This window comes from Oncorhynchus clarkii, chromosome 10, assembly GCF_045791955.1.
Source record: "Oncorhynchus clarkii lewisi isolate Uvic-CL-2024 chromosome 10, UVic_Ocla_1.0, whole genome shotgun sequence".
NCBI lineage: Eukaryota > Metazoa > Chordata > Actinopteri > Salmoniformes > Salmonidae > Oncorhynchus > Oncorhynchus clarkii.
In genome coordinates this window covers 6,966,845-6,993,140 of record NC_092156.1, presented here as the reverse complement: position 1 = coordinate 6,993,140, position 26,296 = coordinate 6,966,845, and the positions used below count along the sequence as shown (strand labels likewise).

General features: G+C 47.6%; 1 protein-coding gene across 1 annotated transcript in view; it reads left to right on the top strand.

The window, feature by feature from the left end:
• Positions 1–26,296, top strand: part of LOC139419403 (serine/arginine repetitive matrix protein 3-like) — a 166,561-nt gene that overhangs the window by 70,433 nt on the left and 69,832 nt on the right. The window contains exons 2-3 of the mRNA XM_071169350.1: positions 1,839–2,131; positions 21,436–21,537. Coding sequence (XP_071025451.1) covers positions 1,851–2,131; positions 21,436–21,537 — 383 coding nt within the window. The 5' untranslated portion in view covers positions 1,839–1,850. The remainder of the gene's footprint in view (positions 1–1,838; positions 2,132–21,435; positions 21,538–26,296) is intronic.

The following is a 26,296-nucleotide window of genomic DNA, read 5'->3' as shown; positions in this document are numbered from 1 at the left end:
TCTGTTTTTTTTAATCACCAAATCCACCACTGGTGGGCGTGGCCAAAGAGCTCAATTTTCATGTCATCTGACCATAGCACCGGTTCCAATCCTGAAAAACTCTGCAGTCCTTAACGATTACAAGCATACCCATAACATGATGCAGCCACCACCATGCTTGAAAACATGGAGAATGGTACTCAGTAATGTGTTGTACTGGACATAACCCTTTGTATTCAGGACAATAAGTGAATTGCTTGGCCACATATTTTGCAGTATTACTTCAGTGCCTTGTTCCAAACAGGATGAACGTTTTGCAATATTTTTTATTCTGTACAGGCTAGTGCTGTTATGGTGACCGTCATGAAGATATTCAAATTCCGCGTGACGTTTGCTACTCTCGTTAGCATGCTATCACTCCTCCAGACAGTAATGGCTGCCAGTCAGAGACTTATTGAAGGACTCAGCTACTCTGGTTAGCATGCTATCACTCCTCCAGAGATAACTGAGGGAGAGCTGATGGTGCTCTGTGTGGTGACTGGCGTCTGCTCGGATCCTCCTCAGACCCTGGTTGGCTCCGGCTCATCCATTCAGCCTGGCTCTGAACGCACACACACACACACACACATCCATGGTCATTAGTAGTCTACCAAACTTGCTAACTGCCTGGTACTCAGCACTCTATTGTCCCTCTAATCACTCTGACGTTAATGCCAATGTGATCGAAATGTAATGGAAATGAATGCCAGCCTACCTGGAGAAGAACCAGGGGAAAAACGGTTCTCAATTCGCTATTTAAGTGCATAAATGACATGTATATATTCCCCCTGTTTCTAGACAGATTAATGATAATGGTCCATTCTAAATCAAAGCCAACATTTGTGCTTATAGCCTACTGCCCGGTGCACATTGCTGCGCTTCTAGTGTGAAAAAATAGCCTGATAGTTTAGCAACATTTTAAGCTAAACGTTCTGATCTATTGCGTCAGCCACATTACGTAAAAAGTTTAATTTGAGATATATCGCTTCCCACAACTGTCCCAGACTATGTTTAGAATTTGTATTTCTCGCACAGAATATCTTTGTATTGGCTGGGTATATTGATACACCATCCAAAGTGTAACTGATGAATTCACCATAGTCACCATAGTCACCATAGTCACCATAGTCACCATAGTCACCATAGTCAAAGAGATATTCAATGTTTGCTTCTTTATTCTTACCCATCTACCAATAGGTGCCCGTATTTTTGGTCTTTGTGGTTGAATCTGTGTTTGAAATTCACTGCTCGACTCATTGACCTTATAGATAATTTGAGTGTGTGGGGTACAGAGATGAGGTAGTCATGTTAAACACTATTATTGTACACAGAGTGAGTCCATGCAACGTTATTCTGTGACTTGTTCAGCAGTTTTACTCCTGAACTTATTTAAGTTTGCCATAACAAAGGGGTTGAATGCTTATTGACTCAAGATATTTCAGCTTTACAAATGTAATATATTTGTAAAACAGAAATGGGTAAACCATAATTCCATTTGGACATTATGGGGTATTTTGTGCCAGTGTCAAAACATAATAATTTCATCAATTTTAAATTCTCGCTGTAACACAATAAAACATGGAAAAGTAATGGGGTGTGAATACATTCTGAAAGCACTATTTTATACAGTCTTTTTTGGTCATCTTTATCAAGGGTGCCAATCATTATGGACCTGATTGTACATCCCAGGTAAACAATTCAACTGGTACCACTAACCTCTCTCTCTCTCTCTCTCTCTCTCTCTCTCCCTCTGTCTCTCTCTCCCTCTGTCTCTCCCTCTTTCTCTCTCTCTCTCTCTCTCTCTCTCTCTCTCTCTCTAGAACGTCGTCACCATGTACGATGGGGCGAGGGTGCCTTCCCCCCAGGACATTGTTAACGGTGTGCTTCCTACGGCCGTGGCCATGGCAGGAACAGGAGCCGGGGAGGGCGGGTCAGTGTCGGTACCCGCCCCGGCTGTGGGGCCCAAGCCAGAAGAAGAGGAGGTTCCAGAGGAGGAGCCTAGCCCGGAGCCTGTCCTAGTGAAGAAGGCCCACAGGGAGATCCTAGACCATGACAGAAAGAGGAGGGTGGAGCTAAAATGCATGGAGCTCCAGGAGATGATGGAAGAACAGGGGTCAGTTGAGTCTGGATGAGTATCATACTAAACTGGGTTTATATTTGTAGATACATGCTGGGAAAGTTTGGTAGGATACACAGAATGGATGTGAACGCTATCATGGCCTGGTTAAAACTTCTTATGGCTTAGGATATGACAACAGCCAGTGAAAGTGAGGGGCACCAAATTCAAACAACAGAAATCTCATGCTTAAAATTCCTCAAACATACAAACAGTATGTTACACCGTTTTACATCCAGTGATTTTGCAGAGAGCCACATCAATTTACATCAATTTACAGAAATAATCATAATAAACATTGATAAGAGTTATTGCAAGGACACAGTGGGTAGGACACACCGGTACCCCCTGTATATTGCTGCCAGTAAGATTGCACCTAAATCAACCATTTATCTGATCATCAAGAACTTCAAAGAGAGCGGTTCAATTGTTGTGAAGAAGGCTTCAGGGCACCCAAGAAAGTCCAGCAAGCGCCAGGACCGTCTCAACCTGTTAAAGCGAGGTGTTCCTCTCAGGGAACGCCCCCCCCTCCGCCCCCCGTTCAGCTGGAACGGTGGCGCATGGAATGCAAAAATATTCTTAGAAATATTTAACCTCCACACATTAACAAGTCCAATAGCTCAAATGAAAGATAAACACCTTGTTCATCTGCCCAGCGAGTCAGATTTCTAAAATGTTTTACGGCGAAAACATAGCACATATTTATGTCAAACCACCACAAAGACACAGACGATATGCAGCCATTTTGTCGAACAAAAGATGCGGGTGGACAAACAAAACCCACAAATTCTGACAAACTCAGAGCATTGATTATGCAAGAATGGGCTGCCATCAGGATGTGGCCCAGAAGTGAATTGACAGCATGCCAGGGCGGATTGCAGAGGTCTTGAAAAAGAAGGGTCAACACTGCAAATATTGACTCTTTGCATCAACTTCATGTAATTGTCAATAAAAGCCTTTGACACTTAGGAAATGCTTGTAATTATGCTTCAGTATCCATAGTAACATCTGACAAAAATATCTAAAGACACTGAAGCAGCAAACTTTGTGAAAATTAATATTTGTGTCATTCTCAAAACTTTTGGCCACGACTGTATACAGGGGGTAACGGTACCGAGTCAATATGTAGAATATATACAGGGGGTACCGGTACCGAGTCAGTGTGGAGACTATATACATGGGGTACCAGTACCGAGTCAGTGTGCAGGGGTACAGGTTAGTTGAGGTAATGTGTACATGTAGGTAGGGGTGAAGTGACTATGCATAGATAATAAACAGTGGTACAGGTTAGTTGAGGTAATGTGTACATGTAGGTAGGGGTGAAGTGACTATGCATAGATAATAAACAGTGGTACAGGTTAGCTGAGGTAATGTGTACATGTAGGTAGGGGTGAAGTGACTATGCATAGATAATAAACAGTGAGTAACAGCAGTGTACAAATCAAATGGAGGTGGGGGTGTCAATGTAAATGTAGACATGCAATAAAGTTGCCTGAGTACAAAGTGTATGCTACTCTGAGGTAATGTAGATAAACAAAATGGACATGTAATCTGGGCAGATAGAGACTCTCTTTGTGGCAGTCAGGCCTCCCTCCTAACTGATGGTTTATCTGAGTCTAATACACCTTTCAAGGTGGTACGTACTCCTGGAGGGGTTTAGGTGTGCTTTGAAGCTCTAAGCTTCTCTTCGTAGTGATAAACTTTTGGACAGTTGAACAAATAATAATAATAATTTATTAAACTTTTAGAGTGATTTTTATTACAAAAAGTCCTTTAAAAGTGAAGGAGAAAAAGAATTGACGGGCAATTTTGAAAAACTTATTATAGCAGACAGGAAGTTAACTGGTGGCTTGTTAACAGTCAGCGCTTGTATGAAGGCTAGAGAAGAGGCATTTCGGAGAGGAAATGGAGAGGGGCGGGGGATCAGATCCAGGGGGTTTCAGACTGGTCCAGGGCCCGGTTTCCCAAAAGCATCTTAAGGCTACGTTCATCGTAAGAACCTTCATGGGAGCATCGTTAAATGTCCGAGCTGTTTCCCAAAACAATCGTTACTAAAGTCTTTAAAACGCTTGTTAATTAACGATTGACTCAGACCACTCATAGAACAGACAAATACGTTGTTAGATGCTCCCCCCCCCCCTTCCGCATCCCTTTATACACAGAAGATCTCTGCTAAACACAAGATCTCTGCTAAACACAAGATCTCTGCTAAACACAAGATCTCTGCTAAACACAAAATCAATATGTATTTTTTGTGACCTCTGATAACTTCAGAACAAATGTGACTGTGAGTGCAATGACTACAAATAGAAAGTTGGCCATTTCTTAGCATAACAAGCAAATAACATAACGACGTTTCAAATGAAAACCCAGATGACTGTTTTAAAAGATAAACACTGTGTAGGCTACATAGACCAGGTAGCCTAGTGGTTAGAGTGTATGGGTGGCAGGTAGCCTAGTGGTTAGAGTGTAGAGGCGGCAGGTAGCCTAGTGGTTAGAGTGTAGAGGCGGCAGGTAGCCTAGTGGTTAGAGTGTAGAAGCGGCAGGTAGCCTAGTGGTTAGAGTGTAGGGGCGGCAGGGTAGCCTAGTGGTTAGAGTGTTGAGGAGGCAGGTAGCCTAGTGGTTAGCGTGTAGAGGAGGCAGGTAGCCTAGTGGTTAGAGTGTAGAGGCGGCAGGTAGCCTAGTGGTTAGAGTGTAGAGGAGGCAGGTAGTCTAGTGGTTAGAGTGTAGAGGCGGCAGGGTAGCCTAGTGGTTAGAGTGTAGAGGAGGCAGGTAGCCTAGTGGTTAGAGTGTAGAGGAGACAGGTAGCCTAGTGGTTAGAGTGTAGAGGAGGCAGGTAGCCTAGTGGTTAGAGTGTAGAGGAGGCAGGTAGCCTAGTGGTTAGAGTGTTGGACTCGTAACTGAGAGGTTGCAAGATCAACTCCCTGAGCTGACAAAGTAAACATCTGTTGTTCTGCCCCTGAACAGGTAATTAACCCACTGTTCCTGGGCTGTCATTGAAAATAAGAATTTGTTCATAACTGACTTGCCTAGTTAAATGAAATTGAAATACATTTCATGTTCGTTTTATTTAGCTATTTGTACGCTACTATAATTTCTGTCTCAATATATTTCATGATGTATAACGTGCTCAACGATGTGTCAAATCTTGAGTTAGTCCGTTATTATATGGTAGGTATTAGAATAAGCCGCTCCAATATTTTGCAGCCGTAGGTGATAATATCTCTCTAGGGGGCCAATCCGTCGTCAGTATTGTGGAATAATTATAATATTAAGGTAAGATTTGAAAGGGAGAAAGCTGATCTGAGAGCAGTGCATCCTATCAGTATCAGACACTTAACGGTGCTCTTAGCGAACGTTCTGTCTGCGTGGTGTTTTTTGGGAAACAAATGTAACATCTTCGGCCGTTGTAGGAAAGATGAATTGTTCAAACACTAGTAAGCCTAAATTCCATCACTATCGGGGAACCGGGCCCAGAGCTGTTCATCAGGGCCCTTGTCGTCTCTGAAGCAGCTCTTCTCAGTAGTAGTCTCTGAGGTCAGACTCCATGGGTAGAACCTCCATCCCCACTACCGATTTGTAGCACCCACCTGGGTGATGCCACGACAACCGCCAAGGCACCAGAAAAGCCACCAAAGCCATTCTGTACATCAGTCCAGAATAGTCTGCCTTAAAGCTAACCGCTGGAGAAAACTGCTCAAAACGTAATCTTCAATGAGTTTGCCATCTCCAAACACCGTTGCCTTACTTCAAATCGAAATGTAGCTCGCTAGTTTGCTAGCGAGTTAGCTTGCTAAGCTTTTTGATGACAGTGAAATATTAGTTAAGGGAAACCAACTAACTTGACAGTCATACCATGCTAATAGCTAATAAAGTAGCTAACAAAAAACACACATTTTGCAATAACAAAAAAAAGAAAATAAATAAAATCTAAATTTAAATCATCAAAAGAACACCTAGCCTAGGCTGCTAATTCCGGCGCCAACAATGGAAACCCATCAATAGATTCCCCAGCCACCAGTTAGTGATGAATGCGATTGGCTTGCGGGATAGGACAGGCATTGGGATTAACATGTTCGACAGTACTGCCGTTTCTAACAGGTTTTATTCTAAGAGTTTTTCTAACAGAAATTGGATCGTCATGCCAACAGGAAACACTGTAACTCTATTCTCGGTCAGCTATTCTTCCAGTCTGTTGGTTCACTTAAGGTGGCCTTTAGGCTCCTCCTTTAGGCTCCTCCTTTAGGCTCCGCCTTTAGGCTCCTCCTTTAGGCTCCTCCTTTAGGCTCCTCCTTTAGGCTCCGCCTTTAGGCTCCTCCTTTAGGCTCCTCCTTTAGGCTCCGCCTTTAGGCTCCTCCTTTAGGCTCCTCCTTTAGGCTCCTCCTTTAGGCTACACATTGAACATAGTGGGTAAGATGAGATGGACATGGAATACCAGCTGTCCTAACTGCCAGGTGTATTATGCGTGAAGGGTGAGGTTATTTACCCTAACGGGTTAAAGTGGCTGAAGTGGTTGATGGGTAAAACGGACAGCAACTTCCAGTTTCACTGGAGTTTTTCACAGCAGTTTAGTATGGCTACATTCTGTCTGGCTGAGGAAGGGGCCTGGGTCACTTGCAGTGGCCCTGGAGAGAACCATCTCTTCTTACAAAACTTGCCCTTGATGGCTTTTCCCCCCACCCACCCTTCTCCCAAGCAATGGAACTAATCCATGGCTCTTGTCTGGGGGGGGGGGGGGTCTACAATAAGTGGGGTTGGTGTCTTTGTTTCTCCAGCCCCCTCCATCCTCCCCCACCAGCGAGGAGCCAGGCTGGGCTGGGCCTCAGGCTCATTAGGCCTGATGGGTAATGGCAGCTGGAAGGCCAGGCTGGGCTGGGCCAGATTGATGTAGCTGATAGGGAGGTGGCTGCTGTATGTCAGTAGGAGGGGATAGGAAACGGGCACCACTGCCATCTGTCAGGCAGGGAAGGGCCCTCTCTATCTGGGCTACAGACTCCAGACTGTCCTCTCCAGGCTCTGGACTACAGTAATTGCCTCTGGTTTGAATGTGAAGGGTCATATGTCCTCTGGAGAGGCCCTAGTGACAGCAGTCTCATAATGATAGAGGAATGGGAGACTGTTATAGACACACGCTGTGTCCCAACCTATATATAGTGCAATCCTTTGGGTCCTGGTCTAAAGTAGTGCACTGTATAGGGAATAGGGTCTAAAGTAGTGCACTACGTAGGGAATAGGGTGCCATAGGGTTCTGGTCTAAAGTAGTGCACTGTATAGGGAATAGGGTCTAAAGTAGTGCACTACGTAGGGAATAGGGTGCCATAGGGTTCTGGTCTAAAGTAGTGCACTGTATAGGGAATAGGGTCTAAAGTAGTGCACTACGTAGGGAATAGGGTGCCATAGGGCTCTGGTCTAAAGTAGTGCACTATATAGGGAATAGGGTCTAAAGTAGTGCACTGTATAGGGAATAGGGTCTAAAGTAGTGCACTACGTAGGGAATAGGGTGCCATAGGGTTCTGGTCTAAAGTATTGCACTATATAGGGAATAGGGTCTAAAGTAGTGCACTGTATAGGGAGTAGGGTCTAAAGTAGTGCACTGTATAGGGAATAGGGTCTAAAGTAGTGCACTACGTAGGGAATAGGGTGCTATAGTAGTGCACTATGTAGGGAATAGGGTCTAAAGTAGTGCACTACGTAGGGAATAGGGTGCCATAGGGTTCTGGTCTAAAGTAGTGCACTATATAAGGAATAGGGTCTAAAGTAGTGCACTGTATAGGGAATAGGGTCTAAAGTAGTGCACTACGTAGGGAATAGGGTGCCAAAAAGGCTCTGGTCTAAAGTAGTGCACTATATAGGGAATAGGGTCTAAAGTAGTGCACTATATAGGGAATAGGGTGCTATAGCAGTGCACTATGTAGGGAATAGGGTCTAAAGTAGTGCACTATGTAGGGAATAGGGTGCTATAGTAGTGCACTATGTAGGGAATCTGGTCTAAAGTAGTGCACTATGTAGGGAACAGGGTGCTATAGTAGTGCACTATGTAGTGAATAGGGTGCCATTTGGAATAGAGCCGGTTCTCTACACTCCTATTATAAACGCAGTTGAACTTGTTGTAGAGAAGCATACCATTATGCATTTGGACGTGGGATGGGAAGACCATGGTGGGATAGAGTGGTTTTAGTGAAGTGAAGAAGACCACCAGTTTGACTAAGTATGAAGGAGACATTTGTTGTGTTCCCCCCACTTTAAATTAAAGAGAGAGGGAGGGACTGGAAAGGAGGGGGTAAAGGGGATGTAGAGAGGAAGAGGGGCGCAGGGCTCAGAGAGGAAGAGGGGCACAGGGCTCAGAGAGGGGGATAGAGAGGAAGAGGGGTGCAGGGCTCAGAGAGGGGGATAGAGAGGAAGAGGGGCACAGGGCTCAGAGAGGGGGATAGAGAGAAAGAGGGGTGCAGGGCTCAGAGAGGGGGATAGAGAGAAAGAGGGGCGCAGGGCTCAGAGAGGGGGATAGAGAGAAAGAGGGGCGCAGGGCTCAGAGAGGGGATAGAGAGGAAGAGGGGCACAGGGCTCAGAGAGGGGGATAGAGAGGAAGAGGGGCGCAGGGCTCAAGAGGGGGATAGAGAGGAAGAGGGGCGCAGGGCTCAGAGAGGGGGATAGAGAGGAAGAGGGGCCCAGGGCTCAGAGAGGGGGATAGAGAGAAAGAGGGGTGCAGGGCTCAGAGAGGGGGATAGAGAGAAAGAGGGGCGCAGGGCTCAGAGAGGGGGATAGAGAGAAAGAGGGGTGCAGGGCTCAGAGAGGGGATAGAGAGGAAGAGGGGCACAGGGCTCAGAGAGGGGGATAGAGAGGAAGAGGGGCGCAGGGCTCAAGAGGGGGATAGAGAGGAAGAGGGGCGCAGGGCTCAGAGAGGGGGATAGAGAGGAAGAGGGGCGCAGGGCTCAGAGAGGGGGATAGAGAGGAAGAGGGGTGCAGGGCTCAGAGAGAAAGAGGGGCGCAGGGCTCAGAGAGGGGGATAGAGAGGAAGTGGGGCGCAGGGCTCAGAGAGGAGGATAAAGAGGAAGAGGGGCGCAGGGCTCAGAGAGGGGATAGAGAGGAAGAGGGGCACAGGGTTCAGAGAGGGGGATAGAGAGGAAGAGGGGCGCAGGGCTCAGAGAGGGGATAGAGAGGAAGAGGGGCGCAGGGCTCAGAGAGGGGATACAGAGGAAGAGGGGCGCAGGGTTCAGAGAGAAAGAGGGGCGCAGGGCTCAGAGAGAAAAAGGGGCGCAGGGCTCAGAGAGGGGGATAAAGAGGAAGAGGGGCAAAGGGCTCAGAGAGGGGATAGAGAGGAAGAGGGGCGCAGGGCTCAGAGAGAAAGAGGGGCGCAGGGCTCAGAGAGAAAGAGGGGCGCTGGGCTCAGAGAGGGGGATAAAGAGGAAGAGGGGCAAAGGGCTCAGAGAGGAGGATAAAGAGGAAGAGGGGCAAAGGGCTTAGAGAGGGGACAAAGAGGAAGAGGGGCAAAGGGCTCAGAGAGGGGATAAAGAGGAAGAGGGGCAAAGGGCTCAGAGAGGGGATAAAGAGGAAGAGGGGCAAAGGGCTCAGAGAGGGGATAAAGAGGAAGAGGGGCAAAGGGCTCAGAGAGGGGACAAAGAGGAAGAGGGGCAAAGGGCTCAGAGAGGGGATAAAGAGGAAGAGGGGCAAAGGGCTCAGAGAGGGGATAAAGAGGAAGAGGGGCAGGGCTCAGAGAGAAAGAGGGTCACAGGGCTCAGAGAGAAAGAGGGGCGCAGGGCTCAGAGAGGAGGATAAAGAGGACGAGGGGCAAAGGGCTCAGAGAGGAGGATAAAGAGGAAGAGGGGCGCAGGGCTCAGAGAGGGGGATAGAGAGAAAGAGGGGTGAAGGGCTCAGAGAGGGGGATAGAAAGGAAGAGGGGCGCAGGGCTCAGAGAGGGGGATAGAAAGGAAGAGGGGCGCAGGGCTCAGAGAGGGGGATAGAGAGGAAGAGGGGCGCAGGGCTCAGAGAGGGGGATAGAAAGGAAGAGTGGCGCAGGGCTCAGAGAGTGGAAATAGAGAGGAAGAGGGAGTCTGTGGCAGGAGTCTGTTTTCATCTGCTAGTTGATCAACGCCAGTGGGTCACCCTCTAAACCTCCCAAACGCACACACACACACATACACAGGCACGTAGGCATACATGTTTTCACGCACGCACGCACGCACACACACACACACACACACACACACACACACACACACACACACACACACACAGGCACCCTCCAAGGTCGTGGTCGGGGATTAGACTAGAGTGACAGGTTGCATGCCAACCCCCTTAACCACCCCACCCCACCCCCTCTACCACCACCCCACCCCCTACCAGCATCCCCCCCCCTCCACCAGCACCCCCCCTCTTCCAGCACCCCCTCTACCAGCACCCCCTCTACCAGCACCCCCTCCTAGCAGTACACCTTCCCCCACCCTCCTCCTCTCTCTCTCTCCCTCCCTCCCTTCTCCCTTCCTCCCCACCCAGGCTTTATTAAACCAGTGGTTTAATCGTCTGCCGTGTGTTAGCCTCACAGCCTCACCCTGGGAGCCAATTAGAACAGCCAGGCAATTAAAAGAACATGCTCATTAAGCTATCTGAAAGCTGCCAGCCTCTCCCATTTACTTTAGAACAGTCATGCCTCTGCAGGGGCCGGTCTAAGTAACATTCCATGGAGGGGGTCAGGGGTCGGGGTTGTAGTACATTGTGGGGTTTGAATACAGGAATAGACTGGCTTGGAACCTGGCTGTTTTTTGAAGCAACATGGAGGCAAACGGTGGATGTCATGCAGACCTTGGTCTCTCTCAAGATGAAGGGGATGAGGCCCATCACAGGTGGTGGGCTACTTCCTGTGTCCGGTAATGATGTCAGAGTAGGTGGAAGGTCACACCGTTTCTATGGGGAACAGTCATTGTAAAGGATGGCTCTCATTTGTGAGTATCAGAAAGTGTTCACACCCCTTGACTTTTTAAAAACATTTTGTTTTTGTTACAGCCTGAATTTGAAATAGATTTAAGGGAGATTTTGTGTCACTGACCTACACACAAAACCCCAGAATGTCAAAGTGGAATTATGTTGGGGCTCCTTAGTGGCGCAGCGGTCTAAGGCACTGCATCGCAGTGCTAGAGGCGTCACTACAGACGCCCTGGTTTGAATCCAGGCTGTATCATAACCGGCCGTGATTGGGAGTCCCATAGGACGGCGACGTACAATTGGCCCAGCGTCGTCCGGTTTTGGCTTTTGTAAATAAGATTTTAACTCAAAATGAAGGGAAAAAAAAGCAGACATTGAACATTCCTTAGGATATTGTGATGTCATTATGGGGTATTGTGATGTCATTATGGGGTATTGTGATGTCATTATGGGGTATTGTGTGTAGATTAGATTGATGAGGATTTTTTAATTTTATTTAATCCATTTTAGAATAAGGCTGTAACGTAAACAAAATGTGGAAAAAGTCAAGGGGTCTGAATACTTTCTGAATGCACCGTACGTTCACTTCATCAGACGGCTCTAGCTGTAATGCAGTTAGGCTAGGCTATATACAACTGACCTGGTAAAATAATGGATAAATAATAAAAAAATATACATATTTATACTAATATTATAGTGATTAAAAGTTCTACTCCTTCTAACAATAGCAAACAATAGTTGTTTGTCAGGTGTTTTTCCCAGACTAGCCCGATGCACTCTCTCTCTCAGTAATAATACCTATCGTTTCACATCTTCTCTCAGTAATAATACCTATCGTTTCACATCTTCTCTCACTCAGTAATAATACCTATCGTTTCACATCTTCTCTCACTCAGTAATAATACCTATCGTTTCACATCTTCTCTCAGTAATAATAACTATCGTTTCACATCTTCTCTCACTCAGTAATAATAACTATCGTTTCACATCTTCTCTCACTCAGTAATCACTTTAGTTTTCTGTAGCTCAGATGGTAGTGTGGCCCTTGTAAACGCCAAGATAGTCACCTTGGATAAAAGTGTCTGTGGAAATGGCTTATATTATGTATGAAAACGACATGCTATCTCACAGTTAGTTAAAAACTCTCCTTTCATATAACCTCACACACTTAGTTAAAACTACACACTGCTGTATACTTGATGGACTGGGGCTTGGCTAGTCCTCCATCCGCGGCCCACAACTGCTGGGCTATCTTAGAAAAGCTGTGATGAGACTGAGGAAAGAGCTCCATTCACCTCCATTCACCTCCATAGGACAATATTATGTGGAGCTTCAGGGGAATACAGAGATCTGTTTGTTTAAGGATGATCAGATCCAATTGTATTAATCACATGGGCCAAATACAACAGGTGTAGACCCTTACAGTGAAATGCTTACTTACCAGACCCCTAACCAACAATGCAGTTTCAAAAAAATATGGATAAGAATAAGAAATAAAAGTAACAAGTAATTAAGAGCAGCAATGTGGAGACTATATACAGGGTATTACAGTACAGAGTCAATGTGGAGGCTATATACCGGGTATTACGGTACAGAGTCAATGTGGAGGCTATATACAGGGTATTACGGTACAGAGTCAATGTGGAGGCTATATACAGAGGGGTACCGGTACAGAGTCAATGTGGAGACTATATACAGGGGGTACCGGTACAGAGTCAATGTGGAGGCTATATACAGGGGGTACCGGTACAGAGTCAATGTAGAGGCTATATACAGGGGGTACCGGTACAGAGTCAATGTGGAGACTATATACAGGGGGGTACCGGTACAGAGTCAATGTGGAGGCTATATACAGGGGGGTACCGGTACAGAGTCAGTGTGGAGGCTATATACAGGGGGTACCGGTACAGAGAAATTATACTGATTATACTCAGACAGGGACCAAAACGTTTAGGCATATTGGACACAGAACGATACACATGGGATATTTTCGCAAACACATACAGATGTAGAATCTTAATTTGAGCCAGTTTGCTAAAGCAGGAAAAATAATCCTGTAGCAACAGGAAATGTGAATTATTAAATTTATTCTGATTTACGGACAATTTTTTTCCCATGACGTGAAAGTGGAAATGACAAACTTCCTTTTTTGAACCTCAAATACACTTCAAGTTTAGAAATGTCCTTTCTTAAAGTTACTATTGAAAAATCCCAGAGACCTTATAATCTTTACGTTAGTAGACAAGAAAAAAGAGAGGGAGACAGACAGGATGAGATAGAAAGATACAAAAGGGGTGGACATTCAATCCCTCTCCTGGTCAGTTCGTTTTGTTGTGTAAAACTCACACTCTTTGTGTCTGGAAAGAAGAGAGTTCAGGGAAAATAAATTACACAACTGTTTCTTTCTCTGCAGAGAGGCCTGTCATCTCCAACAAACATCGTCTGGTCAGTAGATCCACAGGTGCTGCAGGGGTCTTGTAGTCCCACAGCCCATCAACATCAACCCCAGTGTTGTTGTAAAACCATGGTCATTTACACACACCGTTAAGTGTATGCCCATTGCCAAGGGTTAACCAATCCCCTCAGACCATCCTGCAGGCTAGACCAATCAGGGATAACGGAGGGCATGCCGTGTGACTGTAGGCTGTGCCTTAAAACCTTGGGAGAGGAATCAATAGAAGGAATGAGGATGGGGAGGAGGAGAAAGATGAGACAGTACACGATGTCCATCCATTCAACAGAGATCTTTTAGCTTTGGGTTCTGCTTCTGACCCCCCATGTGTATCTTTTACACTAGCTGTCAATAAACAGACTGTCTCAAGCGTTAACACATCTCAGGCTGCTATCATCAGGACAGTGAAGTGTGAAGGAAGGAGAGCGCCTAAAACCAGCCATTTTGTCATGGTGTGTGATCAGTGCACAATAAAGCCCTTTTTGTGGGGTAAAACTCATTCTGATTGTCTGGACCTGGCTCCCCAGTGGGTGGATCTGGCTCCCAAGGGGAAGGCCTGCACCACTGCCCAGTCATATGAAATCCATAGATTAGGGGCCTAATTTATTCATTTCAATTGACTGATTTCCTTCTATGAACTGTATCTCAGTAACATATTCAAAATGGTTGCATGTTGGGTTTATATTTTTGTTCAGTGTACGTGCATGTCTTTTGTCTACAGTAAAGCATTCTGTACAGTAACATTACATATGGTGATGTGGCTTGCCTCATGCATGGAAAGCTATTGAATATAAAGTGAGTTGAGTTTTTCACCCGTCTGTTGTGGTGTGATGTGGTTGACAGATCTGCTAGGCTGAAAGACTGCAATACAGTGTGTGCTGTCACAAACGTAAACGCGCTGGGCTAGTCTGGGATATATAGAGGACTGATAGCACTGGGCTAGTCTGGGATAAAAGCAGGACTGATAGCATCGGACTAGTCTGGGATGTATAGAGGACTGATAGCACTGGGCTAGTCTGGGATATATAGAGGACTGATAGCACTGGGCTAGTCTGGGATATATAGAGGACTGATAGCACTGGGCTAGTCTGGATTATATAGAGGACTGATAGCACTGGGCTAGTCTGGGATAAATGCAGGACTGATAGCACTGGGATAGTCTGGGATATATAGAAGACTGATAGCACCGGGCTAGTCTGGGATATAGAGAGGACTGATAGCGCTGGGCTAGTCTGGGATATATAGGGGACTGATAGCGCTGGACTAGTCTGGGATATATAGAGGACTGATAGCACTGGGCTAGTCTGGGATATATAGAGGACTGATAGCACTGGGCTATTCTGGGATATATAGAGGACTGATAGCACTGGGCTAGTCTGGGATATATAGAGGACTGATAGCACTGGGCTAGTCTGGGATATATAGAGGACTGATAGCACTGGGCTAGTCTGGGATATATAGAGGACTGATAGCACTGGGCTAGTCTGGGATATATAGGGGACTGATAGCGCTGGACTAGTCTGGGATATATAGAGGACTGATAGCACTGGGCTAGTCTGGGATATATAGAGGAATGATAGCACTGGGCTAGTCTGGGATATATAGAGGACTGATAGCACTGGGCTAGTCTGGGATATATAGGGGACTGATAGCGCTGGACTAGTCTGGGATATATAGAGGACTGATAGCACTGGGCTAGTCTGGGATATATAGAGGAATGATAGCACTGGGCTAGTCTGGGATAAAAGCAGGACTGATAGCATCGGACTAGTCTGGGATGTATAGAGGACTGATAGCACTGGGCTAGTCTGGGATATATAGAGGACTGATAGCACTGGGCTAGTCTGGGATATATAGAGGACTGATAGCACTGGGCTAGTCTGGATTATATAGAGGACTGATAGCACTGGGCTAGTCTGGGATAAATGCAGGACTGATAGCACTGGGATAGTCTGGGATATATAGAAGACTGATAGCACCGGGCTAGTCTGGGATATAGAGAGGACTGATAGCGCTGGGCTAGTCTGGGATATATAGGGGACTGATAGCGCTGGACTAGTCTGGGATATATAGAGGACTGATAGCACTGGGCTAGTCTGGGATATATAGAGGACTGATAGCACTGGGCTATTCTGGGATATATAGAGGACTGATAGCACTGGGCTAGTCTGGGATATATAGAGGACTGATAGCACTGGGCTAGTCTGGGATATATAGAGGACTGATAGCACTGGGCTAGTCTGGGATATATAGAGGACTGATAGCACTGGGCTAGTCTGGGATATATAGGGGACTGATAGCGCTGGACTAGTCTGGGATATATAGAGGACTGATAGCACTGGGCTAGTCTGGGATATATAGAGGAATGATAGCACTGGGCTAGTCTGGGATATATAGAGGACTGATAGCACTGGGCTAGTCTGGGATATATAGGGGACTGATAGCGCTGGACTAGTCTGGGATATATAGAGGACTGATAGCACTGGGCTAGTCTGGGATATATAGAGGAATGATAGCACTGGGCTAGTCTGGGATATATAGAGGACTGATAGCACTGGGCTAGTCTGGGATATATAGAGGACTGATAGCACTGGGCTAGTCTGGGATATACAGAGGACTGATAGCACTGGGCTAGTCTGGGATATATAGAGGACTGATAGCACTGGGCTAGTCTGGTATATATAGAGGACTGATAGCACTGGGCTAGTCTTGGATAAATTAAGGACTGATAGCACCGGGCTAGTCTGGGATAAATGCAGGACTGATAGCACAGGGTTAGTCTGGGATATATAGAGGACTGATAGCACTGGGCTAGTCTGGGATAAATGCAGGACTGATAGCACTGGGCTAGTCTGGGATATATAGAGGACTGATAGCACTGGGCTAGTCTGGGATAAATGCAGGAATGATAGCACCGGGCTAGTCTGGGATATATAGAAGACTGATAGCACTGGGCTAGTCTGGGATATATAGAGGACTGATAGCATCGGGCTAGTCTGGGATATATAGAGGACTGATAGCACTGGGCTAGTCTGGGATATATAGAGGACTGATAGCACTGGGCTAGTCTGGGATATATAGGGGACTGATAGCGCTGGACTAGTCTGGGATATATAGAGGACTGATAGCACTGGGCTAGTCTGGGATATATAGAGGAATGATAGCACTGGGCTAGTCTGGGATATATAGAGGACTGATAGCACTGGGCTAGTCTGGGATATATAGAGGACTGATAGCACTGGGCTAGTCTGGGATATACAGAGGACTGATAGCACTGGGCTAGTCTGGGATATATAGAGGACTGATAGCACTGGGCTAGTCTGGTATATATAGAGGACTGATAGCACTGGGCTAGTCTTGGATAAATTAAGGACTGATAGCACCGGGCTAGTCTGGGATAAATGCAGGACTGATAGCACAGGGTTAGTCTGGGATATATAGAGGACTGATAGCACTGGGCTAGTCTGGGATGAATGCAGGACTGATAGCACTGGGCTAGTCTGGGATATATAGAGGACTGATAGCACTGGGCTAGTCTGGGATATATAGAGGACTGATAGCACTGGGCTAGTCTGGGATATATAGAGGACTGATAGCACTGGGCTAGTCTAGGATAAATGCAGGACTGATAGCACTGGGCTAGTCTGGGATATATAGAGGACTGATAGCACCGGGCTAGTCTGGGATATATAGAGGACTGATAGCACTGGGCTAGTCTGGGATATATAGAGGACTGATAGCACTGGGATAGTCTGGGATATATAGAGGACTGATAGCACTGGGCTAGTCTGGGATATATAAAGGACTGATAGCACTAGGCTAGTCTGGGATAAATGCAGGACTGATAGCATCGGGCTAGTCTGGGATATATACAGGGCTGATAGCACTTGGCTAGTCTGGGATATATAGAGGACTGATAGCACTTGGCTAGTCTGGGATATATAGAGGACTGATAGCACTGGGCTAGTCTGGGATAAATGCAGGACTGATAGCACTGGGCTAGTCTGGGATATATAGAGGACTGATAGCACTGGGCTAGTCTGGGATAAATGCAGGAATGATAGCACCGGGCTAGTCTGGGATATGTAGAAGACTGATAGCACTGGGCTAGTCTGGGATATATAGAGGACTGATAGCATCGGGCTAGTCTGGGATATATAGAGGACTGATAGCACTGGGCTAGTCTGGGATATACAGAGGACTGATAGCACTGGGCTAGTCTGGGATATATAGAGGACTGATAGCACTGGGCTAGTCTGGTATATATAGAGGACTGATAGCACTGGGCTAGTCTTGGATAAATTAAGGACTGATAGCACCGGGCTAGTCTGGGATAAATGCAGGACTGATAGCACAGGGTTAGTCTGGGATATATAGAGGACTGATAGCACTGGGCTAGTCTGGGATGAATGCAGGACTGATAGCACTGGGCTAGTCTGGGATATATAGAGGACTGATAGCACTGGGCTAGTCTGGGATATATAGAGGACTGATAGCACTGGGCTAGTCTGGGATATATAGAGGACTGATAGCACTGGGCTAGTCTAGGATAAATGCAGGACTGATAGCACTGGGCTAGTCTGGGATATATAGAGGACTGATAGCACCGGGCTAGTCTGGGATATATAGAGGACTGATAGCACTGGGCTAGTCTGGGATATATAGAGGACTGATAGCACTGGGATAGTCTGGGATATATAGAGGACTGATAGCACTGGGCTAGTCTGGGATATATAAAGGACTGATAGCACTAGGCTAGTCTGGGATAAATGCAGGACTGATAGCATCGGGCTAGTCTGGGATATATACAGGGCTGATAGCACTTGGCTAGTCTGGGATATATAGAGGACTGATAGCACTTGGCTAGTCTGGGATATATAGAGGACTGATAGCACTGGGCTAGTCTGGGATAAATGCAGGACTGATAGCACTGGGCTAGTCTGGGATATATAGAGGACTGATAGCACTGGGCTAGTCTGGGATAAATGCAGGAATGATAGCACCGGGCTAGTCTGGGATATGTAGAAGACTGATAGCACTGGGCTAGTCTGGGATATATAGAGGACTGATAGCATCGGGCTAGTCTGGGATATATAGAGGACTGATAGCACTGGGCTAGTCTGGGATATATAGAGGACTGATAGCACTGGGCTAGTCTGGGATATATAGAGGACTGATAGCACTGGGCTAGTCTAGGATAAATGCAGGACTGATAGCACTGGGCTAGTCTGGGATATATAGAGGACTGATAGCACTGGGCTAGTCTGGGATAAAAGCAGGACTGATAGCACCGGGCTAGTTTGGGATATATAGAGGACTGATAGCACTGGGCTAGTCTGGGATATATAGAGGACTGATAGCACTGGGCTAGTCTGGGATATATAGAGGACTGATAGCTCTGGGCTAGTCTGGGATAAATGCAGGACTGATAGCACTGGGCTAGTCTGGGATATATAGAGGACTGATAGCACTGGGCTAGTCTGGGATATATAGAGGACTGATAGCACCGGGCTAGTCTGGGATATATAGAGGACTGATAGCACTGGGCTAGTCTGGGATATATAGAGGATTAGTTCCTCGCTGAATGTTTCCTGGAGTTGTGTCCTGTCCTCCTAGTTCCTCGCTGGATGTTTCCCTGGAGTTGTGTCCTGTCCTCCTAGTTCCTCTCTGAATGTTTCCTGGAGTTGTGTCCTGTCCTCCTAGTTCCTCGCAGAATGTTTCCTGGAGTTGTGTCCTGTCCTCCTAGTTCCTCGCTGGATGTTTCCCTGGAGTTGTGTCCTGTCCTCCTAGTTCCTCGCTGAATGTTTCCCTGGAGTTGTGTCCTGTCCTCCTAGTTCCTCGCTGAATGTTTCCCTGGAGTTGTGTCCTGTCCTCCTAGTTCCTCGATGAATGTTTCCCTGGAGTTGTGTCCTGTCCTCCTAGTTCCTCGCTGGCTGTTTCTGTTCAGACTGAGTGCTCTGTTCTGGCATTGCTCCAACAGAACTAACTGGCAGGCAGTCATGCCCACTGTCCAGAACTGTCCGATCTGTGTGTGGACACTGGAGCGGCTGTCAGTGTTCATGTCTGACCAGGTTTGTTACAAAGCTACTCTTGAGAAATATAGTTAGATACAGTTGACCTAGTACTGCACTAGTGAACATGGCTACAAAACATGCATTCGATGGGCAACGATGGCTCATTTTTGGGGGGATTTCCCGTCATGTCAAGCAAAAATACAACCACAGGTACACCTCCAATTGACTCAAATTATGTCAATTAGCCCATCAGAAGCTTCTAAAGCCATGACATCATTTTCCCAGAATTTTCCAAGCTGTTTAAAGGCACAGTCAACCTAGTGTATGTAAACTTCTGACCCACTGGAATTGTGATACAGTGAATTATAAGTGAAATAATGTGTCTTGTAAACAATTGTTGGAAAAATGACTTGTGTCATGCACAAAGTAGATGTCCTTACCGACTTGCCAAAACTATAGTTTGTTAACAAGAAATTTGTGGAGAGGTTGAAAAACAAGTTTTAATGACTCCAACCTAAGTGTATGTAAACTTCCGACTTCAACTGTACATGTATTTGACTTTGACATGACTTTTACCGCAGAGATCCTATTAACTTAGTAATTTGCAATTTATTGTTGTACCACAGGGCTTCCATTCAGTCACAGTAAGACATGGTATGTAGAGAGGGGCCTAAAGGAGGACTCTGTGTTGTTGTACCACAGGGCTTCCATTCAGTCACAGTAAGACATGGTATGTAGAGAGGGGCCTAAAGGAGGACTCTGTGTTGTTGTACCACAGGGCTTCCATTCAGTCACAGTAAGACATGGTATGTAAAGAGGGGCCTAAAGGAGGACTCTGTGTTGTTGTACCACAGGGCTTCCATTCAGTCACAGTAAGACATGGTATGTAGAGAAGGGCCTAAAGGAGGACTCTGTGTTGTTGTACCACAGGGCTTCCATTCAGTCACAGTAAGACATGGTATGTAGACAGGGGCCTAAAGGAGGACTCTGTGTTGTTGTACCACAGGGCTTCCATTCAGTCACAGTAAGACATGGTATGTAGACAGGGGCCTAAAGGAGGACTCTGTGTTGTTGTACCACAGGGCTTCCATTCAGTCACAGTTTATTTTTTACCTTTATTTAAGAACAAAATCTTATTTTCAATGACTAGGAACTAGGAACAGTGGGTGGGTTAACTGCCTTGTTCAGGGGCAGAACTAGACACACACACACACGCACGCACACACACACACACACACACACACACACACACACACACACACACACACACACACACACACACACACACACACACACACACACACACACACACACACACACACACAGGAGCCGTCATTGTAGGTCGTCATTGTAAAATAAGAATTTGTTCTTAACTGACTTGCCTAGTTAAAAAAAAGGTTAAATAAAATCCAATTTTAAAAAGCCTGAAGAAAGGACTCATGGAGAAGCAAATCATTTTGAATGTCCTTTCCCCATTTGGGGTGTTGTGTGTCAACGAAGCCGTACTGAGGGAACACCCTTCCACCGTCTCCTTCTTGCCACGCTGGAAATGTGTGTCTGAGTGTTTCTCCTCTGGCGTTTGGAGATGACATGGTGTTATGTACGCACGACCGCCTGTTGTGACAGATGGCAATTAGCCTTGCTGCTCTCTCTGAAAGGACAGACGATGTGTGTGTGTGTGTGTGTGTGTGTGTTGTGTGTGTGTGTGTGTGTGTGTGTGTGTGTGTGTGTGTGTGTGTGTGTGTGTGTGTGTGTGTGTGTGTGTGTGTGTGTGTGTGTGTGTGTGTGTGTGTGTGTGTGTGTGTGTGTGTGTGTGTGTGTGTGTGCGCGTGTGTGTGTGTGTGAATTATTTGCTGTGTTGAGTGTGTTGTTGCTATCCTCCCACTGACTGGGTGGGTTTGATCTGTGCTCTCCTGTAGGTACTCTGAGGAGGAGATCAGGCAGAAGGTCGGCACCTTCAGACAGATGCTGATGGAGAAAGAAGGAGTGATCACCAGAGAGAGAGCACACACAGACCCGATGTAAGTCACACTCTCTACCATATCTCTCTCACTCCCTCTCTCTTTCGCTCTGTCTCTCTCTCTCTCTCTCTCTCTCTCTCTCTCTCTCTCTGTCTCTCTGTGTCTCTCTCTCTGTGTCTCTCTCTCTGTGTCTCTCTCTCTCTCTCTCTCTCTCTCTCTCTCTCTCTCTCTCTCTCTTTCTCTCCCACACACACAAACACACATACACCCCCACCAACCCACCTCACATCTGCATCAATTTAAATACTATAAGAGCACAGCCAGATGGTTATCACCGACTAGTAGGTCTGTCATCATCAGTGTCTGTTGACCTCTCTTGGCCAATCCTCTCTGTGAGGTATTTAGTCATCATCAGTGTCTGTTGACCTCTCTAGGCCAATCCTCTCTGTGAGGTAGTTAGTCATCATCAGTGTCTGTTGACCTCTCTGTGAGGTAGTCAGTCATAGACTGGTGTTTCCATCCTGTCGTCCAGGCACAGAGTTAATTATATGTAATGGCCTGATGTTCCGTGTTACAGAGGGCTAACTAATGACCGTCTCTCTCTGGCATCCACTGTCGCCTCGGCTGTGACCTGACATTTACTTATCCATCGACTCTATGGAGCGGGGCGGCAGGGTAGCCTAGTGGTTAGAGTGTAGGGGCGGTAGGTAGCCTAGTGGTTAGAGTGTAGGGGCGGCAGGGTAGCCTAGTGGTTAGAGTGTATGGGTGGTAGGTAGCCTAGTGGTTAGAGTGTAGGGGCGGCAGGTTAGCTTAGTGGTTAGAGTGTAGGGGCGGCAGGGTAGTCTAGTGGTTAGAGTGTAGGGGCGGCAGGGTAGCCTAGTGGTTAGAGTGTATGGGTGGTAGGTAGTCTAGTGGTTAGAGTGTAGGGGCGGCAGGGTAGCCTAGTGGTTAGAGTGTATGGGTGGTAGGTAGCCTAGTGGTTAGAGTGTAGGGGCGGCATGGTAGCCTAGTGGTTAGAGTGTAGGGGCGGCAGGGTAGCCTAGTGGTTAGAGTGTATGGGTGGTAGGTAGTCTAGTGGTTAGAGTGTATGGGTGGTAGGTAGCCTAGTGGTTAGAGTGTAGGGGCGGCAGGGTAGCCTAGTGGTTAGAGTGTATGGGTGGTAGGTAGTCTAGTTGTTAGAGTGTATGGGTGGTAGGTAGCCTAGTGGTTAGAGTGTAGGGGGGGCAGGTAGCCTAGTGGTTAGAGTGTAGGGGCGGCAGGGTAGCCTAGTGGTTAGAGTGTATGGGTGGTAGGTAGTCTAGTGGTTAGAGTGTATGGGTGGTAGGTAGTCTAGTGGTTAGAGTGTAGGGGGGGCAGGGTAGCCTAGTGGTTAGAGTGTAGAGGCGGCAGGGTAGCCTAGTGGTTAGAGTGTATGGGTGGTAGGTAGTCTAGTGGTTAGAGTGTATGGGTGGTAGGTAGTCTAGTGGTTAGAGTGTAGGGGGGGCAGGTAGCCTAGTGGTTAGAGTGTAGGGGCGGCAGGGTAGCCTAGTGGTTAGAGTGTATGGGTGGTAGGTAGTCTAGTGGTTAGAGTGTATGGGTGGTAGGTAGTCTAGTGGTTAGAGTGTAGGGGGGGGGCAGGGTAGCCTAGTGGTTAGAGTGTAAGGGGGGCAGGTAGTCTAGTGGTTAGAGTGTAGGGGCGGCAGGGTAGCCTAGTGGTTAGAGTGTAGGGGGGGCAGGTAGTCTAGTGGTTAGAGTGTAGGGGGGGCAGGTAGTCTAGTGGTTAGAGTGTATGGGGGGCAGGTAGCCTAGTGGTTAGAGTGTAGGGGGGGCAGGTAGTCTAGTGGTTAGAGTGTAGGGGGGCTAGGTAGCCTAGTGGTTAGAGTGTAAGGGGGGCAGGTAGTCTAGTGGTTAGAGTGTAGGGGCGGCAGGTAGCCTAGTGGTTAGAGTGTAGGGGGGGCAGGTAGTCTAGTGGTTAGAGTGTAGGGGGGGCCGGTAGTCTAGTGGTTAGAGTGTAGGGGGGGCAGGTAGTCTAGTGGTTAGAGTGTAGGGGGGGCAGGTAGCCTAGTGGTTAGAGTGTAGGGGGGGTAGGTAGCCTAGTGGTTAGAGTGTAGGGGAGGCAGGTAGCCTAGTGGTTAGAGTGTAGGGGGGGCAGGTAGTCTAGTGGTTAGAGTTTAGGGGCGGCAGGTAGCCTAGTGGTTAGAGTGTAGGGGGGGCAGGTAGTCTAGTGGTTAGAGTGTAGGGGGGGCAGGTAGTCTAGTGGTTAGAGTGTATGGGGGGCAGGTAGCCTAGTGGTTAGAGTGTAGGGGGGGCAGGTAGTCTAGTGGTTAGAGTGTAGGGGGGCTAGGTAGCCTAGTGGTTAGAGTGTAGGGGGGGCAGGTAGTCTAGTGGTTAGAGTGTAGGGGCGGCAGGTAGCCTAGTGGTTAGAGTGTAGGGGGGGCAGGTAGTCTAGTGGTTAGAGTGTAGGGGGGGCAGGTAGTCTAGTGGTTAGAGTGTAGGGGGGGCAGGTAGTCTAGTGGTTAGAGTGTAGGGGGGGCAGGTAGCCTAGTGGTTAGAGTGTAGGGGGGGTAGGTAGCCTAGTGGTTAGAGTGTATGGGTGGTAGGTAGCCTAGTGGTTAGAGTGTAGGGGCGGCAGGGTAGCCTAGTGGTTAGAGTGTATGGGTGGTAGGTAGTCTAGTTGTTAGAGTGTATGGGTGGTAGGTAGCCTAGTGGTTAGAGTGTAGGGGGGGCAGGTAGCCTAGTGGTTAGAGTGTAGGGGCGGCAGGGTAGCCTAGTGGTTAGAGTGTATGGGTGGTAGGTAGTCTAGTGGTTAGAGTGTATGGGTGGTAGGTAGTCTAGTGGTTAGAGTGTAGGGGGGGCAGGGTAGCCTAGTGGTTAGAGTGTAGGGGGGGCAGGTAGCCTAGTGGTTAGAGTGTAGGGGCGGCAGGGTAGCCTAGTGGTTAGAGTGTATGGGTGGTAGGTAGTCTAGTGGTTAGAGTGTATGGGTGGTAGGTAGTCTAGTGGTTAGAGTGTAGGGGGGTCAGGGTAGCCTAGTGGTTAGAGTGTAAGGGGGGCAGGTAGTCTAGTGGTTAGAGTGTAGGGGCGGCAGGGTAGCCTAGTGGTTAGAGTGTAGGGGGGGCAGGTAGTCTAGTGGTTAGAGTGTAGGGGGGGCAGGTAGTCTAGTGGTTAGAGTGTATGGGGGGCAGGTAGCCTAGTGGTTAGAGTGTAGGGGGGGCAGGTAGTCTAGTGGTTAGAGTGTAGGGGGGCTAGGTAGCCTAGTGGTTAGAGTGTAGGGGGGGCAGGTAGTCTAGTGGTTAGAGTGTAGGGGCGGCAGGTAGCCTAGTGGTTAGAGTGTAGGGGGGGCAGGTAGTCTAGTGGTTAGAGTGTAGGGGGGGCCGGTAGTCTAGTGGTTAGAGTGTAGGGGGGGCAGGTAGTCTAGTGGTTAGAGTGTAGGGGGGGCAGGTAGCCTAGTGGTTAGAGTGTAGGGGGGGTAGGTAGCCTAGTGGTTAGAGTGTAGGGGAGGCAGGTAGCCTAGTGGTTAGAGTGTAGGGGGGGCAGGTAGTCTAGTGGTTAGAGTTTAGGGGTGGCAGGTAGCCTAGTGGTTAGAGTGTAGGGGGGGCAGGTAGTCTAGTGGTTAGAGTGTAGGGGGGGCAGGTAGTCTAGTGGTTAGAGTGTATGGGGGGCAGGTAGCCTAGTGGTTAGAGTGTAGGGGGGGCAGGTAGTCTAGTGGTTAGAGTGTAGGGGGGCTAGGTAGCCTAGTGGTTAGAGTGTAGGGGGGGCAGGTAGTCTAGTGGTTAGAGTGTAGGGGCGGCAGGTAGCCTAGTGGTTAGAGTGTAGGGGCGGCAGGTAGTCTAGTGGTTAGAGTGTAGGGGGGGCAGGTAGTCTAGTGGTTAGAGTGTAGGGGGGGCAGGTAGTCTAGTGGTTAGAGTGTAGGGGGGGCAGGTAGCCTAGTGGTTAGAGTGTAGGGGGGGTAGGTAGCCTAGTGGTTAGAGTGTAGGGGCGGCAGGTAGTCTAGTGGTTAGAGTGTAGGGGCGGCAGGTAGCCTAGTGGTTAGAGTGTAGGGGGGGCAGGTAGTCTAGTGGTTAGAGTGTAGGGGCGGCAGGTAGCCTAGTGGTTAGAGTGTAGGGGGGGCAGGTAGTCTAGTGGTTAGAGTGTAGAGGTGGCAGGTAGCCTAGTGGTTAGAGTGTAGGGGGGGCAGGTAGCCTAGTGGTTAGAGTGTAGGGGCGGCAGGTAGCCTAAAGGTTGCAAGTTCAAATCCCTGAGCTGACAAGGTACAAATCTGTTGTTATGTTCCTGAACAAGGCAGTTAACCCACTGTTCCTAGGCCGTCATTGAAAATAAGAATTTGTTCTTAACTGACTAGTTAAATAAAGGTTAAATATATCAAAGGGAGGGAGGCAGGAAAACAAGAGAGTGGGGTAGAATCTAAGAGATAAACCGTTGGGTGAGGAGTGGTTGTTTTTGTCATGTTGAGGAGTAGAATAGAGAGGTAGAAACTCTCTCAGTGGGCCTGTTCCTGAGGACATACTTGTCACGTCCTGACCTTAGTTCCTTTTTTATCTCTCTAATTTAGTTTGGTCAGGGCGTGAGTTGGGGTGGGCATTCTATGGTTTGTTCTTGTGTGTTATATTTCTATGTGTTTGGCCTGGTGTGGTTCCCAATCAGAGGCAGCTGTCAATCGTTGTCTCTGACTGAGAACCATACTTAGGTAGCCTGTTTTCCCACTGTTAGTTGTGGGTGATTATTCTCTGGTTCGTGTTTGTTGCACCTGTCAGAACTGGTTATGGTTGTGTTGTTTTTGTTGGTGTATTCATCTGGATGAAAAGTGTAATGGATACGTACCACACTGCACTTTGGTCTTCCT